This window comes from Gambusia affinis, linkage group LG13 (genome assembly GCF_019740435.1).
Source record: "Gambusia affinis linkage group LG13, SWU_Gaff_1.0, whole genome shotgun sequence".
NCBI lineage: Eukaryota > Metazoa > Chordata > Actinopteri > Cyprinodontiformes > Poeciliidae > Gambusia > Gambusia affinis.
The window spans coordinates 12,781,955-12,795,117 of record NC_057880.1 but is presented as its reverse complement, the minus strand read 5'-3'; the positions used below and the strand labels follow the sequence as shown (position 1 = coordinate 12,795,117).

At 35.9% G+C, this 13,163-nt stretch overlaps 1 protein-coding gene across 22 annotated transcripts in view; it reads left to right on the top strand.

Moving 5' to 3' along the window:
• kcnma1a (potassium large conductance calcium-activated channel, subfamily M, alpha member 1a) overlaps positions 1–13,163 on the top strand; it is a 152,126-nt gene that overhangs the window by 77,163 nt on the left and 61,800 nt on the right. For all 22 annotated transcript variants that reach the window (XM_044137382.1, XM_044137364.1, XM_044137372.1 and 19 more), the window contains exons 6-9: positions 6,699–6,774; positions 7,111–7,186; positions 8,015–8,185; positions 10,884–10,975. In XM_044137382.1, the coding sequence (XP_043993317.1) occupies positions 6,699–6,774; positions 7,111–7,186; positions 8,015–8,185; positions 10,884–10,975 (415 nt within the window). The remainder of the gene's footprint in view (positions 1–6,698; positions 6,775–7,110; positions 7,187–8,014; positions 8,186–10,883; positions 10,976–13,163) is intronic.

Sequence of the window (13,163 nt, the reverse complement as noted above, 5' to 3'; positions counted from 1 at the left end):
AAATATGTTCACAAATAATATGGGAGTAGACTGTAAGTGAGAAATATCTGAAAATCTCCAACACCCTGCAACAAAATCACTTCATAATAGTTAAGTTTTTATTTATATCCTTTTACTTATTTACAACTAAAAGCTCACAAATCAGCACAATAAATGTAGGAGTTTGTTCATTCAGTGGAATAAAGTAAATAAAATAGAAGGCGATATTTGTTTTAATACATTGTTTTTAGCAAATTATGAAATTGGGAGTGGATCAAAATTCTCTTTTGATAAAATGAGAGTATTTAATCTTCTATTGACCGTAGAAATCATATTAAAATAGTTAAAAGCCTTCCTTCAGAACCTGAAGTTTTCTGAGCAATGGTCGAACATTTTCACAGAGAGGAAAAACAGCATAATGAATGAAGAGGGCGAGTGTTTCTTCTCTCTGCTACTCATGATGTAAGGTGTCCTCATCTCAGCGAAAGGAAGCTGTGGGTGTTAGGGTCTCGATGAGGATGATGCAAAAATTTGAAACAGTGATGAGGCCGCTAGCTAATATTATTTTAGTGAGGAATCACCTGTGAATATAAAAAGTCCCTTTGGGTTAAAAGCAGTTCTGCTCTTCATTTTACAAAGCAGAAAGATTAGCAAAGGAAAGCTATTTAAGACAATAGAAACATGAATGAATAAATAAATAAATACATAAATAAATAAATAAATAAATAAATAAATAAATAAATAAATAAATAAATAAATAAATAAGGGAAAATTAACAACAGAATGGAGGGGGAAAATAATCATCTTAACCTCAGTAAGGACATTTTTGTCTATGATTGTAATTTGTTGAAGATTAAGAAAAAAAAATAGGTGAATAATTTGAACTGGTGGCAATTTAAGCAGGTTGTGCACATATAAAGGGTAGCCATTACTAAATTTATTTTATTAAGCCTACAGCAACCCCCTCAATCATTTTCATTCAGTGTACAGAATAAAAGAAATTCATTCTCTATTTCAATAATGTAATATAGCAAAAAACGTTGCAAAAATCCAGAAAATATTCTTATTTTTTTGTTAGAAAATCACTGGTGTTTTATTTATTAAATCCCTGAAAAATTCCTGATATATAAATGTACCTAATGAATTTATTTTTAATCTGTAATTCACTTGAACTTTATTTTTAAAACTGCTCCATCCAGTATTTACAGTTAAGGAAATAATTTAATTGATTCTTGTCAAATGGGTTATAAACAATGTCAGTGAATTTATATATATATATATATATATATATATATATATATATATATATATATATATATAGAGAGAGAGAAGGATCCTAAGGGAAAACAAATCTCCAACTGTTGAACAATTGCAATAAAAAGTGAAAGGTTAACCAGTTTCTTACAAAACACTCCAGAAATACATCTCTCCTATGAAAACTGTAAATACACAAGTTTTTCTAATTAATTAATTTTATTTTTTTTTAAATATTACTGTAAATAATTGGACTCATCAAACCAAACAGTGGAAACTAATTGAGCTTTTCAGCTACAGCCACTCTAGGAAAGTCTGGCATAAAATTTGTGGAAAAGCATCTTGTTTTCAGTACATTAAAAGATGTGTAATGGTGTATTATACTGCTAAAAAACTTAATTAATTTTATAGATTTCTACACATTATGCCCAGTAATAATGCTACGTACTCTTGTTGTTGTTCATGAGTACGTGTCATAAACTGCTCAAAACGATTATTTTTAAATGGATTGTGCGTAGCAGTAGGATTTGGTTTACCCTAACAGGCTGCTGATGGCTTGCAGAAAATATCTGTTAGCATTCTGAATCAGTCAAGGATGGCATTTATAATATGCCTCAGGAACTCTGAAATGAGAAGGGAATGAGGTCATGTTGTAAATGGAAAATAAAGACAATTAATTGGTCTAAGACTCAGTTTGCGTGTTATTCAGAATGTGCTTGAGTTGAAAACATTGAGGATTTATTGTTTAGGAAATTGGATCAATTACTTTATCTTTCTGTGCTCTCTTTCAGACACCTGACAGGTCTTTAGTGTATTAATCTATAACTGGTACTACTTTCTATTCAGCTTTTATTTAGGAGAAGTCAGGACGGGTCTTGTGCATTTTATTCCCCCACATCACTTTCCATACACCGTTAGAGAACACACAGAGTCTTTATAGTACATCACAATTACATCACCCCTCTGTATACTTTACAATTGCAACAACATAAATACAATCTAGAACCAAAGAGAAACATTGCAACACTATACTAAACTGAATGTGAAGTCTGCTGTAAGTGTGCTTATCAAAAGGCCCCTGCCAGAGATTTCGCCCTGCAACCCTGACATGGAGTATCCACTTATTATGCACCCTACACAAGAACGTAGAATGTTTCACAATTCAGTGCTTGTTCTTTTCTGCTTTGGATGTTGATTAAGAGAATAATGATGTGGGGCTGATGTTAGAAGAGCATGTAGAATTCTGCTTCTACAGGAAGAGAAATTAATCTTCTTTAACAACTTTAACCCACGTTTTCTCGAGGGAGCGACTGGGTGGGATAAGAATGTGGATATTTGAAGGATGCCCATTGATCTCGTGGCTACTGAGCCTTTACTTTCACACTCTCCCCCATCTGGAACATGGAATTACTTTTACAATAAAATACTTAAAGCGTAAATAAAATATTTGACTGTGCAACTATGTCTGCTGATATTCAGCTGTTTACTGTAGGGTGAAAAAGCAGTATGGAAGTTTTAGTGTTGTAGCTTTGAGGCAGCGATTTTAATTTCTACTTTCTATTGCCTCCTAGTGGAGAGTTAGTAGACCGTTCTCTTATCCCTTATGGTGATGAAAGAGGCTTATGTGCCTGACAGGGTCGTGAGTGCAACTACTTTATACTGCATGTCCTATAAGCTACTGGCAGTAAGCATATAAAGGGCAAACATTGGTGTTATAACTGCTATCTCAGCCCAAAGATGTTGATACTTGTTGATCTTGTGTTCTTCATGAATGAAAGAAGAACCAGTGGCCAATGTGTTTGCTTGGTAAGAGCAGTTCAGCATCGTGTATTCTAAGTTTGTCTTAGTTGACTGTTAGTATTAGTCCAGATGAAACATCTCTGGCTGCTGATTGATAAAACAATTCTGCCAAAACACGTGACTTAGAGGCTGAACTGTGCCTTGTAAACATCAATGAAGTAAGCATTGGCACAGCCCTGAAAGCCTTCTTGAATGAGCATCATGTGAGCCGGTGTGTGTGTGCGTGTGTGTGTATGTATTCACGATAGTTGCCAGTGCAATAGGATTTGGCATGTGTTAAAGAGATTTTCACATTCAAAATTATGTACTCAATGGAAGGGAATTTCATTGAGATGTTTTTTAGACATGTGGATGCTAATGCATGTAAAATATTATATTAGTGAGAACTTTTAAGCACATCTGTTATATTTATGTGATTGATTTTTCTTAATTTTTTATTTGCTTCTGCTTTAGCAGTACGTTTTGAGCATGGAGTGTATAAGACATCAAAAAACTACTGCTGACATACACGGATACACAGCGGAACACAAACACAAATGCTTCATACTAACTGAGTAAAAACAGCCATATACCAAAGTGTTGCTGTGTGGTGGAACTAATTTAGAGAAATCTATGTCCAAGTTTGGAAGCAAACTCAGTATTACTTGTCCAAAAAGGCAGACTTTTGCATGTGAGAATATTCTTAGATAAATATGAACATGGCTGTAATCATAACAGCCCATTCATAAGCTTAAATAAACATAAGTTTCTCAAATAAAATAAAATCTTTGTACTAATAAGGGATTTTGTGGACTTTTCCCAATCTCTCCTAAGTTTAGCCTATTCTGGTTTTTTGTGAACAACAAATATCACCAAACTACTGCTTCCTACTTTCTTTATAAACTAAACTAGTTTAAAATTTAAACTAGAGCAGCTTCCTGTTTTTACTCGCTGCTCATTCATTGTTTAAAAGTAGCAATCTTGAACACTTGACACGACATCAATTTCCTTTTTAAAAGCATCCTTCACCCTTTGTGCTTCTTCTGACCAAATTTTAAATTTAATTTTAAACACTTCAAGCACATTAATGGAAATAGCTGACTGAGACAATAATTTTCACACCGATGAGATTTGCTTTCAGCGTCACCCTGTAGTTCGTCGATGTGGGGAAATAGTAATAACCAACCACTGATCAAGGACCATCAGTGGTTCTTGTGCAAAAATGTTTAATTCCCAATTATTGACTCACTTTTAGGTGTGACTTTATTGATCATAAATGATTTCGTACAGAGGACTAAATGCTCTAGAATGAAAATCAAACAGTGCAAATACTGATATTTCAACTTTAAATTATGAAAAATGCAAAAATGAAAGACAAATATAAATAGACTCAATAGCTCGAATATATATCAAAGTGGGCAGTTAGTCCACACTAAAAAATTGCCTCAGTAAAACCATTCTGTTATGCTGTGATCACTTTCACCACAGAGTCAAATTACTTGGACATGTAATTGTACAGCTAATCACAGAGGAGCAAAGTCACAAAGCTACATTGGTGCCTGAAAAGTGGTAAATTTATTCTAACCAAAATTTGAGTGCCTGTCAAAATCTTAAACTGCACAGACAAATCTGCTCCTAAAATAGTACAAACAAGCAAATAGCTTTGCGGCTCTCTGCACTGGAACAGTTGCCCCACATTAGAATGAGTTAATTTGCATATATTTAAGAACAAATCTCCCATATTTATTTATCTTTATGTAAATTACATCAGAAGCAAATAAAGATTTACATTCTGAAAGCCTGTCTCTCTTCAATATAAGTTTTCCCAGCAGTCTCTGTTTTGGGGAAAAAAACAACAACATATCTGTTAAAGTTGTAGTTGGGCAAGAAAAGACCGACTGATTAGTTTATTCCTAAATACATAATTAATCTTATATACGAGAACTCTGTTTTTACATTTTTTAATTTCCCAACTAGGAAGTCGATAGTATTATTAAAATATTATAAATATAATCTGACAAAATGATATTTATTACAGTGTTATTTCGGTTTTGCAACATCATAAATATACAATGTAACATGTTCACTCTCACAGAAAATTTATTCAAATCATTTTACAAATTTATTCTAAAAATGCATAGGAAGGAGATTTTTAATCCACAGATATCCTCTAGAGCTGCAACAAAGCCCAAGCAACTCCTTAAAAAAGTAATTTAATGTTGAGTCATGCATCCATAAAGCAGCAAGAACAAGATTATTTGTAACTGAGAATTAAAGGAGATGGGGAATACAAACACTCCATGCAAACAATGCATAAAAATATAAGTCAGCTGAGACTTTTTGTTGTAATTCCAACATCTCTAATTGTGAAAATGTGTACTTGTTTGGCTGCTGTTCATAGATGTTAGTTTTAATTCACAATAAAAATTTTATAAGAAATGTAAATCGTTAGTAACTTTTATCATCATTATCATATCATTCATCCATCGTCTATACCGGCTTATGCCTGCAGGGTTGTGGGAATAATGATAATATGATGCCACTGATGATTTCTCCACCATTAGAGTTGATTTGACATGCCACAATAAAAGCCGAACACACCGCCTTTTGAATAAGGATTATTGTTTTTTCCCCTCTGAATTATTTTTCATATCTGCTAATCCTTGGCAGGATGCAGACCTTTTTGAAAATTAGGTGCAACACAGCTGTGTACTGATGGAGGGAGAGAGAGCTCTGCAGGAGTTAACGGTAATGCTCTGACAGGGGCCTAGAGAAAGGTAAATCGGTTTGTGTAGTGGGGATTAAGGGCACTGTAGCACAACTGAGAGGGGGAAAAAAACACTTATTAGAGCTGACATTTTGATCACATAGACATTCTGAGACTGGACTGTCATGATAACCGTTTACTTTTAGAGCTCTTCAGTCTGAAGCCCTTGATTTTTGTTGGAAATTTTTCTTATAATTGTACCAAAAACCTAGAGAAAATTTTTCTCAAGTCATTTTCTGACTACAATTGGAAGGTTTTGAAACAATGATTCCTCCTAAACTGCTCGTCTACCGCCGTACGCACTGCAATGTTAACTTGGAGAACCTCCAGGAGACTTGGAGGCGAAAGAAGTCTTGCGGAGATCTCTTTCAGAATGGCTATAGGGTGAGGCAGAGCCATCATGGCCAGGATGACAAGAGAGAGCAGACTGGATTTTACCATACACTTTGGTCCTGTATGCAGATTCTCTCCAACTGGGGTAAGAGCCTTAGCACTGACGAATGTTCAGTCAGGAGTTGTGGTTTTATTTAGTAGTCTGATAAATATTTAATAAAATGGTCAGACATTTTTGATTGTGCAGAATATATTAGTGGAAATTCTTATCACAGCAATTTACTTTGGTCCTAAAGATGGACATATATTTCTCATGCGATTAGGACAGTTACAGCAAACAACAAAGGTGATTTGGTCATTTGGTCATTGTTGCTCCATGGTCCTTCATGGAGTCTTTTTCCACATAACATCCCTACTAACATTGGTCATTGTATGAATATTTTCCCAGCCATGACTAAATCCTTTTCTACCATTTGTGTCTATCCAAATACTTCATTTGAAGTTTTGTTTTATTCCTTAAAATTCTTTCCTTCTGTTGTACATTGTATTCTCACCCCCTTTCTGTATGTGTTTCTATTTCCAACAGGTTTAAGATTTCTGAGAGCATTAAGACTGATTCAATTCTCAGAAATATTACAGTTCCTAAATATTTTGAAAACAAGGTAAGAAAAAAAATACCTTTTTATGTATTAAAACTTGAAACAATATTTTAAATTTTTACCACCTTATGTTTATATCCAATAATCTTAATCTTGAGTAATGTTTTATACATATTTAAGGACAAACTGTAATCATTTCTCTGGATGCAAATATAACATTAAAGTTAAAAGCTACATATGTTTTTAAAAGGTATTTTGCTTTTACATTAATAATTTATATTTTTTCTCATTGATTACTATTTATGCTAATTTTGGTTGACCAGTTGGAAGTATGGAACCAGTTGTTGTTGTTGTCAGGTGTTTCTCTATAATTTGTCTGATTGTTTGTCTCCAAACCAGCAATTCCATCAAGCTGGTGAACTTGTGTTCCATCTTTATAAGCACGTGGCTCACGGCGGCTGGATTTATACATCTGGTAGGTAAACTTGAACATAGTATTCTAAAAAGAGTATTTATGCAGAGTGTACTGAGTGACCCGAGTTGCGAATGGTTTGCTACATTTACATTTCTTTGAAGTATTCTTACTGCAGGTTGGTCAGTTCTGGTCAGAAGGTTGTATATAATCACGAATGCATAAATTTCACCCAAAGTTTTTAGATATTTATTTCAACCCCTGTTTTGAGAAATCATCATTCTACTCTAAAATAGTTTCATGATGAAGATGAAATATGTTGTGTATGATCAAATGAATAATAGATAACCCCAATAACAACAGTAGCATTGTGATCCTAATGTCAGAGATGACAAACATCTGATCAGAACTGTATATGGAGACACATCTTGTAGCGACACTGAAGCAATAGTTTGACATGGCAAAGTAATCGTCTTATTCACTTCATAGAAAAATTATCTTTGACTTGTAAGCAACAGAAATTTTCACCAGGTATTATTTTGAAGGCATGTTTGGTAATTAATTTTCATTATAGCTGTGCAGAAGTAAATAATGACAACGGCCCAAAGCTGTTCTTCCCTGTTTATCTTGTTTCTTTCATTAAATGCTGTCGAACACTAACTATAAATTGACATAATTTATTTAATTTGCTATAAACTATACAACAGCCTTGTTAGGCAACACATCATGCATTATAAAATATCACCACTAGGTGGTAGTCAAAGCTTGATATGATGAAAAAACATATTCCATCTGGCTGAATGTATTCAGTTCTAAGAAATTTGTTTTGGAAGTTCTGATGAGTGTTATGTCTAATCATCTGAACTATTTCTGTTCCCATTTCCACTGTAGGTGGAAAACTCAGGGGATCCATGGGAAAACTTTGAAAATTCCCAGTCGCTGTCTTATTGGGAATGCGTCTACTTGCTGATGGTGACGATGTCTACAGTGGGTTACGGGGATGTCTATGCAAAAACCACCCTGGGCCGCCTGTTCATGGTCTTCTTCATCCTTGGTGGTTTGGTAAAATCAAACTTTTCTTTGCTCCCTACCCTCACTTTTATAGCCTGCCTCAATAGATTATTTAGAGCTAATTTAAATCATGACTGAAAATTGTATGAAATATGTGATATGCTAACAAAGTATGTTTTTAAATGATTTAATCTCTGTTGCCTTTACCTGTACTTGTTATTTATCTGTCAGTATCCTTGTGTTTAGCCTACTGTAACCTGTCTGCTCTAGTTATAGGTCCCAGTGTTTCTTTGTCTGCTCCCCTTATGTGTCCATCCTGTATCTGTTGGATTAAAGTATATGCTTCTGTCTCATAATATTGTTATATTATTCTCTTATAAAAGCAATTGCGGTTTCAGGACACCCCTCCTTCCGTGTGTATTCCCACATTTCCAACAAACACAGGGGCAGGGAGATGAGGCTCAGGCCAGCCTGACTGGTACCACAGCAACCACCTCCTCCCTCACCTCTTTACATTCTAGTATCCTGTTGGGCTGCCACAAGGACATTAACATAAACACAGGCATGCATGAATGCGCACACCTGTAAGCACTCATGAGCACCGGCACACAGCTGGAGGGCTGTGGATTAAGGATTTACCCTAATCACAGGTTTTCTTCTGAATTTTGGATCTGTGACAGTTTAAATATTACCAACACATGTGTCACGATATGTAGCTTCGTGCTCGAGATGATAGATGGTGTGTTTTTCAGAGAGCTGAAAGCTCTGGAAGTCTTTATGTAAGCAATTTAGCGTGCTTTCTGTCAGCACCAGTGGCTGAAAAATGATTCCAGTCTGGAGCAGTTTTAGAAACATAGTTCAAATTAAACCCCTAACATTACTCCTTACTTTAGATGATCCAGTTTGACATTTTGATCTGATATCCAGATTCCGTTGTTGTTAAGCTTTGACCTGATTTCTCATTAAAAACCATACCTATTGGTTTTACTTATAGCCTCCCTGCTCTCAACAGGCATTAAAAGTGATAGAATTGTGTTTATTCAGCCCAGTGATGACTTGCAATGTGTGTGAGAGAGTGAGCAGTTGCTGGAAAACACTTTTACTAATGTGAAATCAATGAAATTATTAGGAAGGGAAACTTTGTATTGTTAACATCCTTTATGAGTAATTAATACCATAAGCACAGTTAACATAACACTCACCACAGTGTGTATTCTCTAGAGCAGTGGTTCTTAAACTGTGGTAAAGCACCAAAGTGCGTACTTGGGTTGCTTTTAGTGGTTCCCAGAAGTAATTTTGATATTTGTTGTTTGCAAGGCAAAACTTTCTGTGATCTAAAACTCCAACAAACAAAGAATGTGAGTTTTCCATGCAAATTTTTCTCTTCTTTAAGCTCTTCTCTAAATAAAAATGCAGTGAAATAAATTATAAAGTCTGCTTCAGCATAATACTGCTTTAGTATTAAAGTGAAGCAGACATAAGTTTAGTAGGACCAAGTGCCGGTGCTTGTTTGTGCTGGGAACAAGTCCAAGCCCAGTCTATCCAGTTTCCAACTTAAAAATTTTCTTTTTTTTTTTAATTCTATGCTTAGTGACTACTATTAGCAATGCAAGCTAAAAAGTGTGCATTTTTCTAAATTTGTAATTTGAGAGAGAGTACGTGTTCGACAGCAGAAGACATGTAATATTTTATTGGAGAATAATTTGAAGAGATAAAAATAAAGGTGTTTATTAATTCAGAGCAGCCGTGTTATATTCCAATGTTGGCGCTGATGTGAAACAAATTCACTAAGACCTTAAGAATATGACATGGTGAAGGAGTGAAATGTTTAGTCCGTGCTGATAATGTCTAATAGAATAGATAGAATAGAAATATCCTTTAATTTCCCGTAATGTGTAAATTTCTGCTGTCATCCCTTCGTTAAAAACCCAGTTTTTCCTAATATTGCTGTTCTTCCTTTGACTTTGTGTCCTAAAAATCGCAAACTTTGAATCTTTAAGAAACAATAACAACTTCCACTCCAAAGAGTGTTGTGGGTAGTGCAAGCTGACATTAACATTGATTAGAGAAAGATGTTTTTTTGGTTTTTTTTTACATTTACATTTCTGAATGTCCAGTCAGTAATCAGAGCCTGTCAAACTTAAAGTTGGCTGAGCTGATCAGCCTAATTATCACGCATGTCCTCTCCTTATAGTTTTATGGTAGATATTTAAGCTTTTACTGATAAATGAACACCAATGACTGACCTAATGACAGCATTCCTGCTGAATACAACCCTCATCCCTTTTGAAGCCGTGTGACTTTGCAAAATGCATCCAGCTCATTCTCCAGCCCAACAAATGAGTCTTGATGTGTTTTGCAGCTGTGAACCATCAGGTGGGCCTTTTCAAATCAACCTGCCAGATCATCTGTGTTTGTTGGACAAAACATGGCACATAGGTTTCAGTTTTAAACTTCTGCCACCCAAAGAAAGGTTTTTGGTGCCATCACAGACTGACAATTATTCAGCTGTGACAAAATTTGTGTCTAAAGCATTGTAACACAGTGGGGCTTAAAACATGAAATGCAATAAAAACTTTTTCCATATGAAGACATTCTGCCCATATATGAATCTTAGCAGATCTCTAGCAAGCAAAACATTTCCCATCTAAGAAAAAAAAAAAATTGGATTCACATTCTCCACTACCCACTCTTTGGCATAATAGTCTCTTTTTTTAGTCTCTTCTTCTGTCTTCTATCTCCTCCTTAGGCCATGTTTGCCAGCTACGTCCCTGAAATCATAGAGTTAATAGGAAACCGCAAGAAATATGGTGGTTCCTATAGTGCGGTTAATGGGAGAAAGTAAGTATTCCAGATGGTTCTGCTGTTTTTAAGTGTGCGGTAGAACCCTCTCTGCATGCCTTTTTTCTTTTTTTTTCTGTTCTATGCATGTAGGCCATGTTTGCTCGCTACGTGCCAGAAATTGCTGCTCTCATCCTTAATCGGAAGAAATACGGAGGGAGTTATAACTCAACACGAGGCAGAAAGTAAGTTGAAATCCAGACAAGGTGTGGTTGTGTGACTAAAGTACACCCCCTGTTTTAAGTTTATAGGATATCAGGGGTTGGTTAACTTGACATTTCATGTTCGTAAAGTTTGAGTACAATAGTAAGATAAAGTTAGATGAAGTCACACTGCGTGACTGGAGACCTTGGCCATTAGGACACACATGTTCATGCCCCCTCACTCTTGCTTTCACTCTTTTTCTACCTACCATTTTTTCTGGATCTGCTTCTCTCTTTCCTTCATTCAACACTTTCCTTAAGTCATCAGTGTGCTGTTTATTTTCTTGTTTTTGTCCACCTCAACACATCTTGTGTTGCGCTGTAATTTAATTTGGACAATAGAGCTTTCATGACTGGTAAACGTTTTAGGCTTGCAACACGCTGACCTGTGGTGCTTCTCTGCAATCAAATGTCCAATGCATCCATAAAAGGGTTCAATTAAAAAATAAAATAAAATGAAGCAAAGTCATGAAATCCCTACTATCCACTTTTTAAGGATTTTCCCACGAGAGCATAGAAAGACTGAAACATCTGCAAGTACATTATTATTGGTGGTCTTTTGAAGCATCATCAATCTCAATGACTATTGCAGGACATAAGTTCTTCTACTTTACTTTTTTATTTTTATTTTATTTTTGCTTGAGTTAGTTCTGCATGCCTTAATCCTCTCCTCAGCTGCATCATACCTGGGATGTTCTTTACAACCTGCCGTCTCGTCGCTTTTTCATTACCTGCAAACCCGATGAAAAAGCCCTAATCGCCGTTGTCTGTCACTGCTGTAGCACATTGCATCATCCGTGCTTGACATTATTCTGGCCCTGATCTTCAGTCAGCTCCCACACCCTTGAATGCTGGATGCCTCGCTCCCATTGGAGGCTCTCAATTGCTTTTTGCTTGTGTTTTTTTTTTTTTTGCCTCCTTGGTTCTCGTGTGTGTCTATGTGGTGTCATGTGTGGATTTGACTGTAATGTTTGTGTGAGTCTTTGGTCAGTTTACTATTTGTGCAAGAGTGCCACAATGCTTATTGTACATTAGTCCTCTTTTCCCTTTGTGGCTCAAACCTTAAGCCCCATCACACTACTAGGTATCTGCCTTTCAGTTCAGTGGCATTGTAGAACACACAGTTTAATCACCAGGAGATGTACAATTTTTTTCCACAACAAACACTTTGCTGCTTTCATACATCATGCATATTTGCACCTCTGCAACAGAAATGTATATTTAATTCAATCATAGCTTCAATTATCCGCTCAGGCCACCCTATTCTGTCTGCACTAATGAAAATTCAGTCACCTTAGCATGTCGGTTGCTCTTTTTTAAGGGATTTTATGTCACTAGTGACCTTTATTCAACAGTAGCAAAACAGGAGTAATGGCAGAGAGACAAGGGAAAGGCATGCAGTAAATAATCGGGGACTGGAGTCGAACCGGGATCAACCATGTTGAAAACTGTAGTCTCTGTAAACGGTGCGCCTGCTCTATCAGTGAGCCATGTGGCGCCCCAGCATGTTAGACATGTGCCATGCTTTCTGTATAATTCCACTAGGCCTTATCTGACCACTTGGGGGCACTCTTAAAGCGTTACATGTTATGCCCAGGTGTTCAGTTGATTGTTTACTATGAAGAAGTAACTGAAAGGAGATGGTGATGTCTTGGCAAAATTAATTTAGACCGATACCACACTTTTTTAGCCCGTCAGCAAAAATGTATATTTTAAACAGCATGCTGTATGTGTCCAGAGCAGACAGATAGTCATCTTCTTTTTCTCTCTTTTCTGCTAATTTTTCATGGTACCATCTTGCCTTTTCTCTCTTTTTCTTTCACTCCTCTCCATTGTTGCTCCCCATCAATTTCAGTCACTCTTCTCAGTGGTGGACAATCTGTAGAGTCAGCTGAATAGTGAGGCTTGAAGGGAAGAAAAAAAGCCTTTGTTCTGTAACATCTGCCTGTCACTGAGATAAGATTGATGAAATGTTGTTTAGCCAG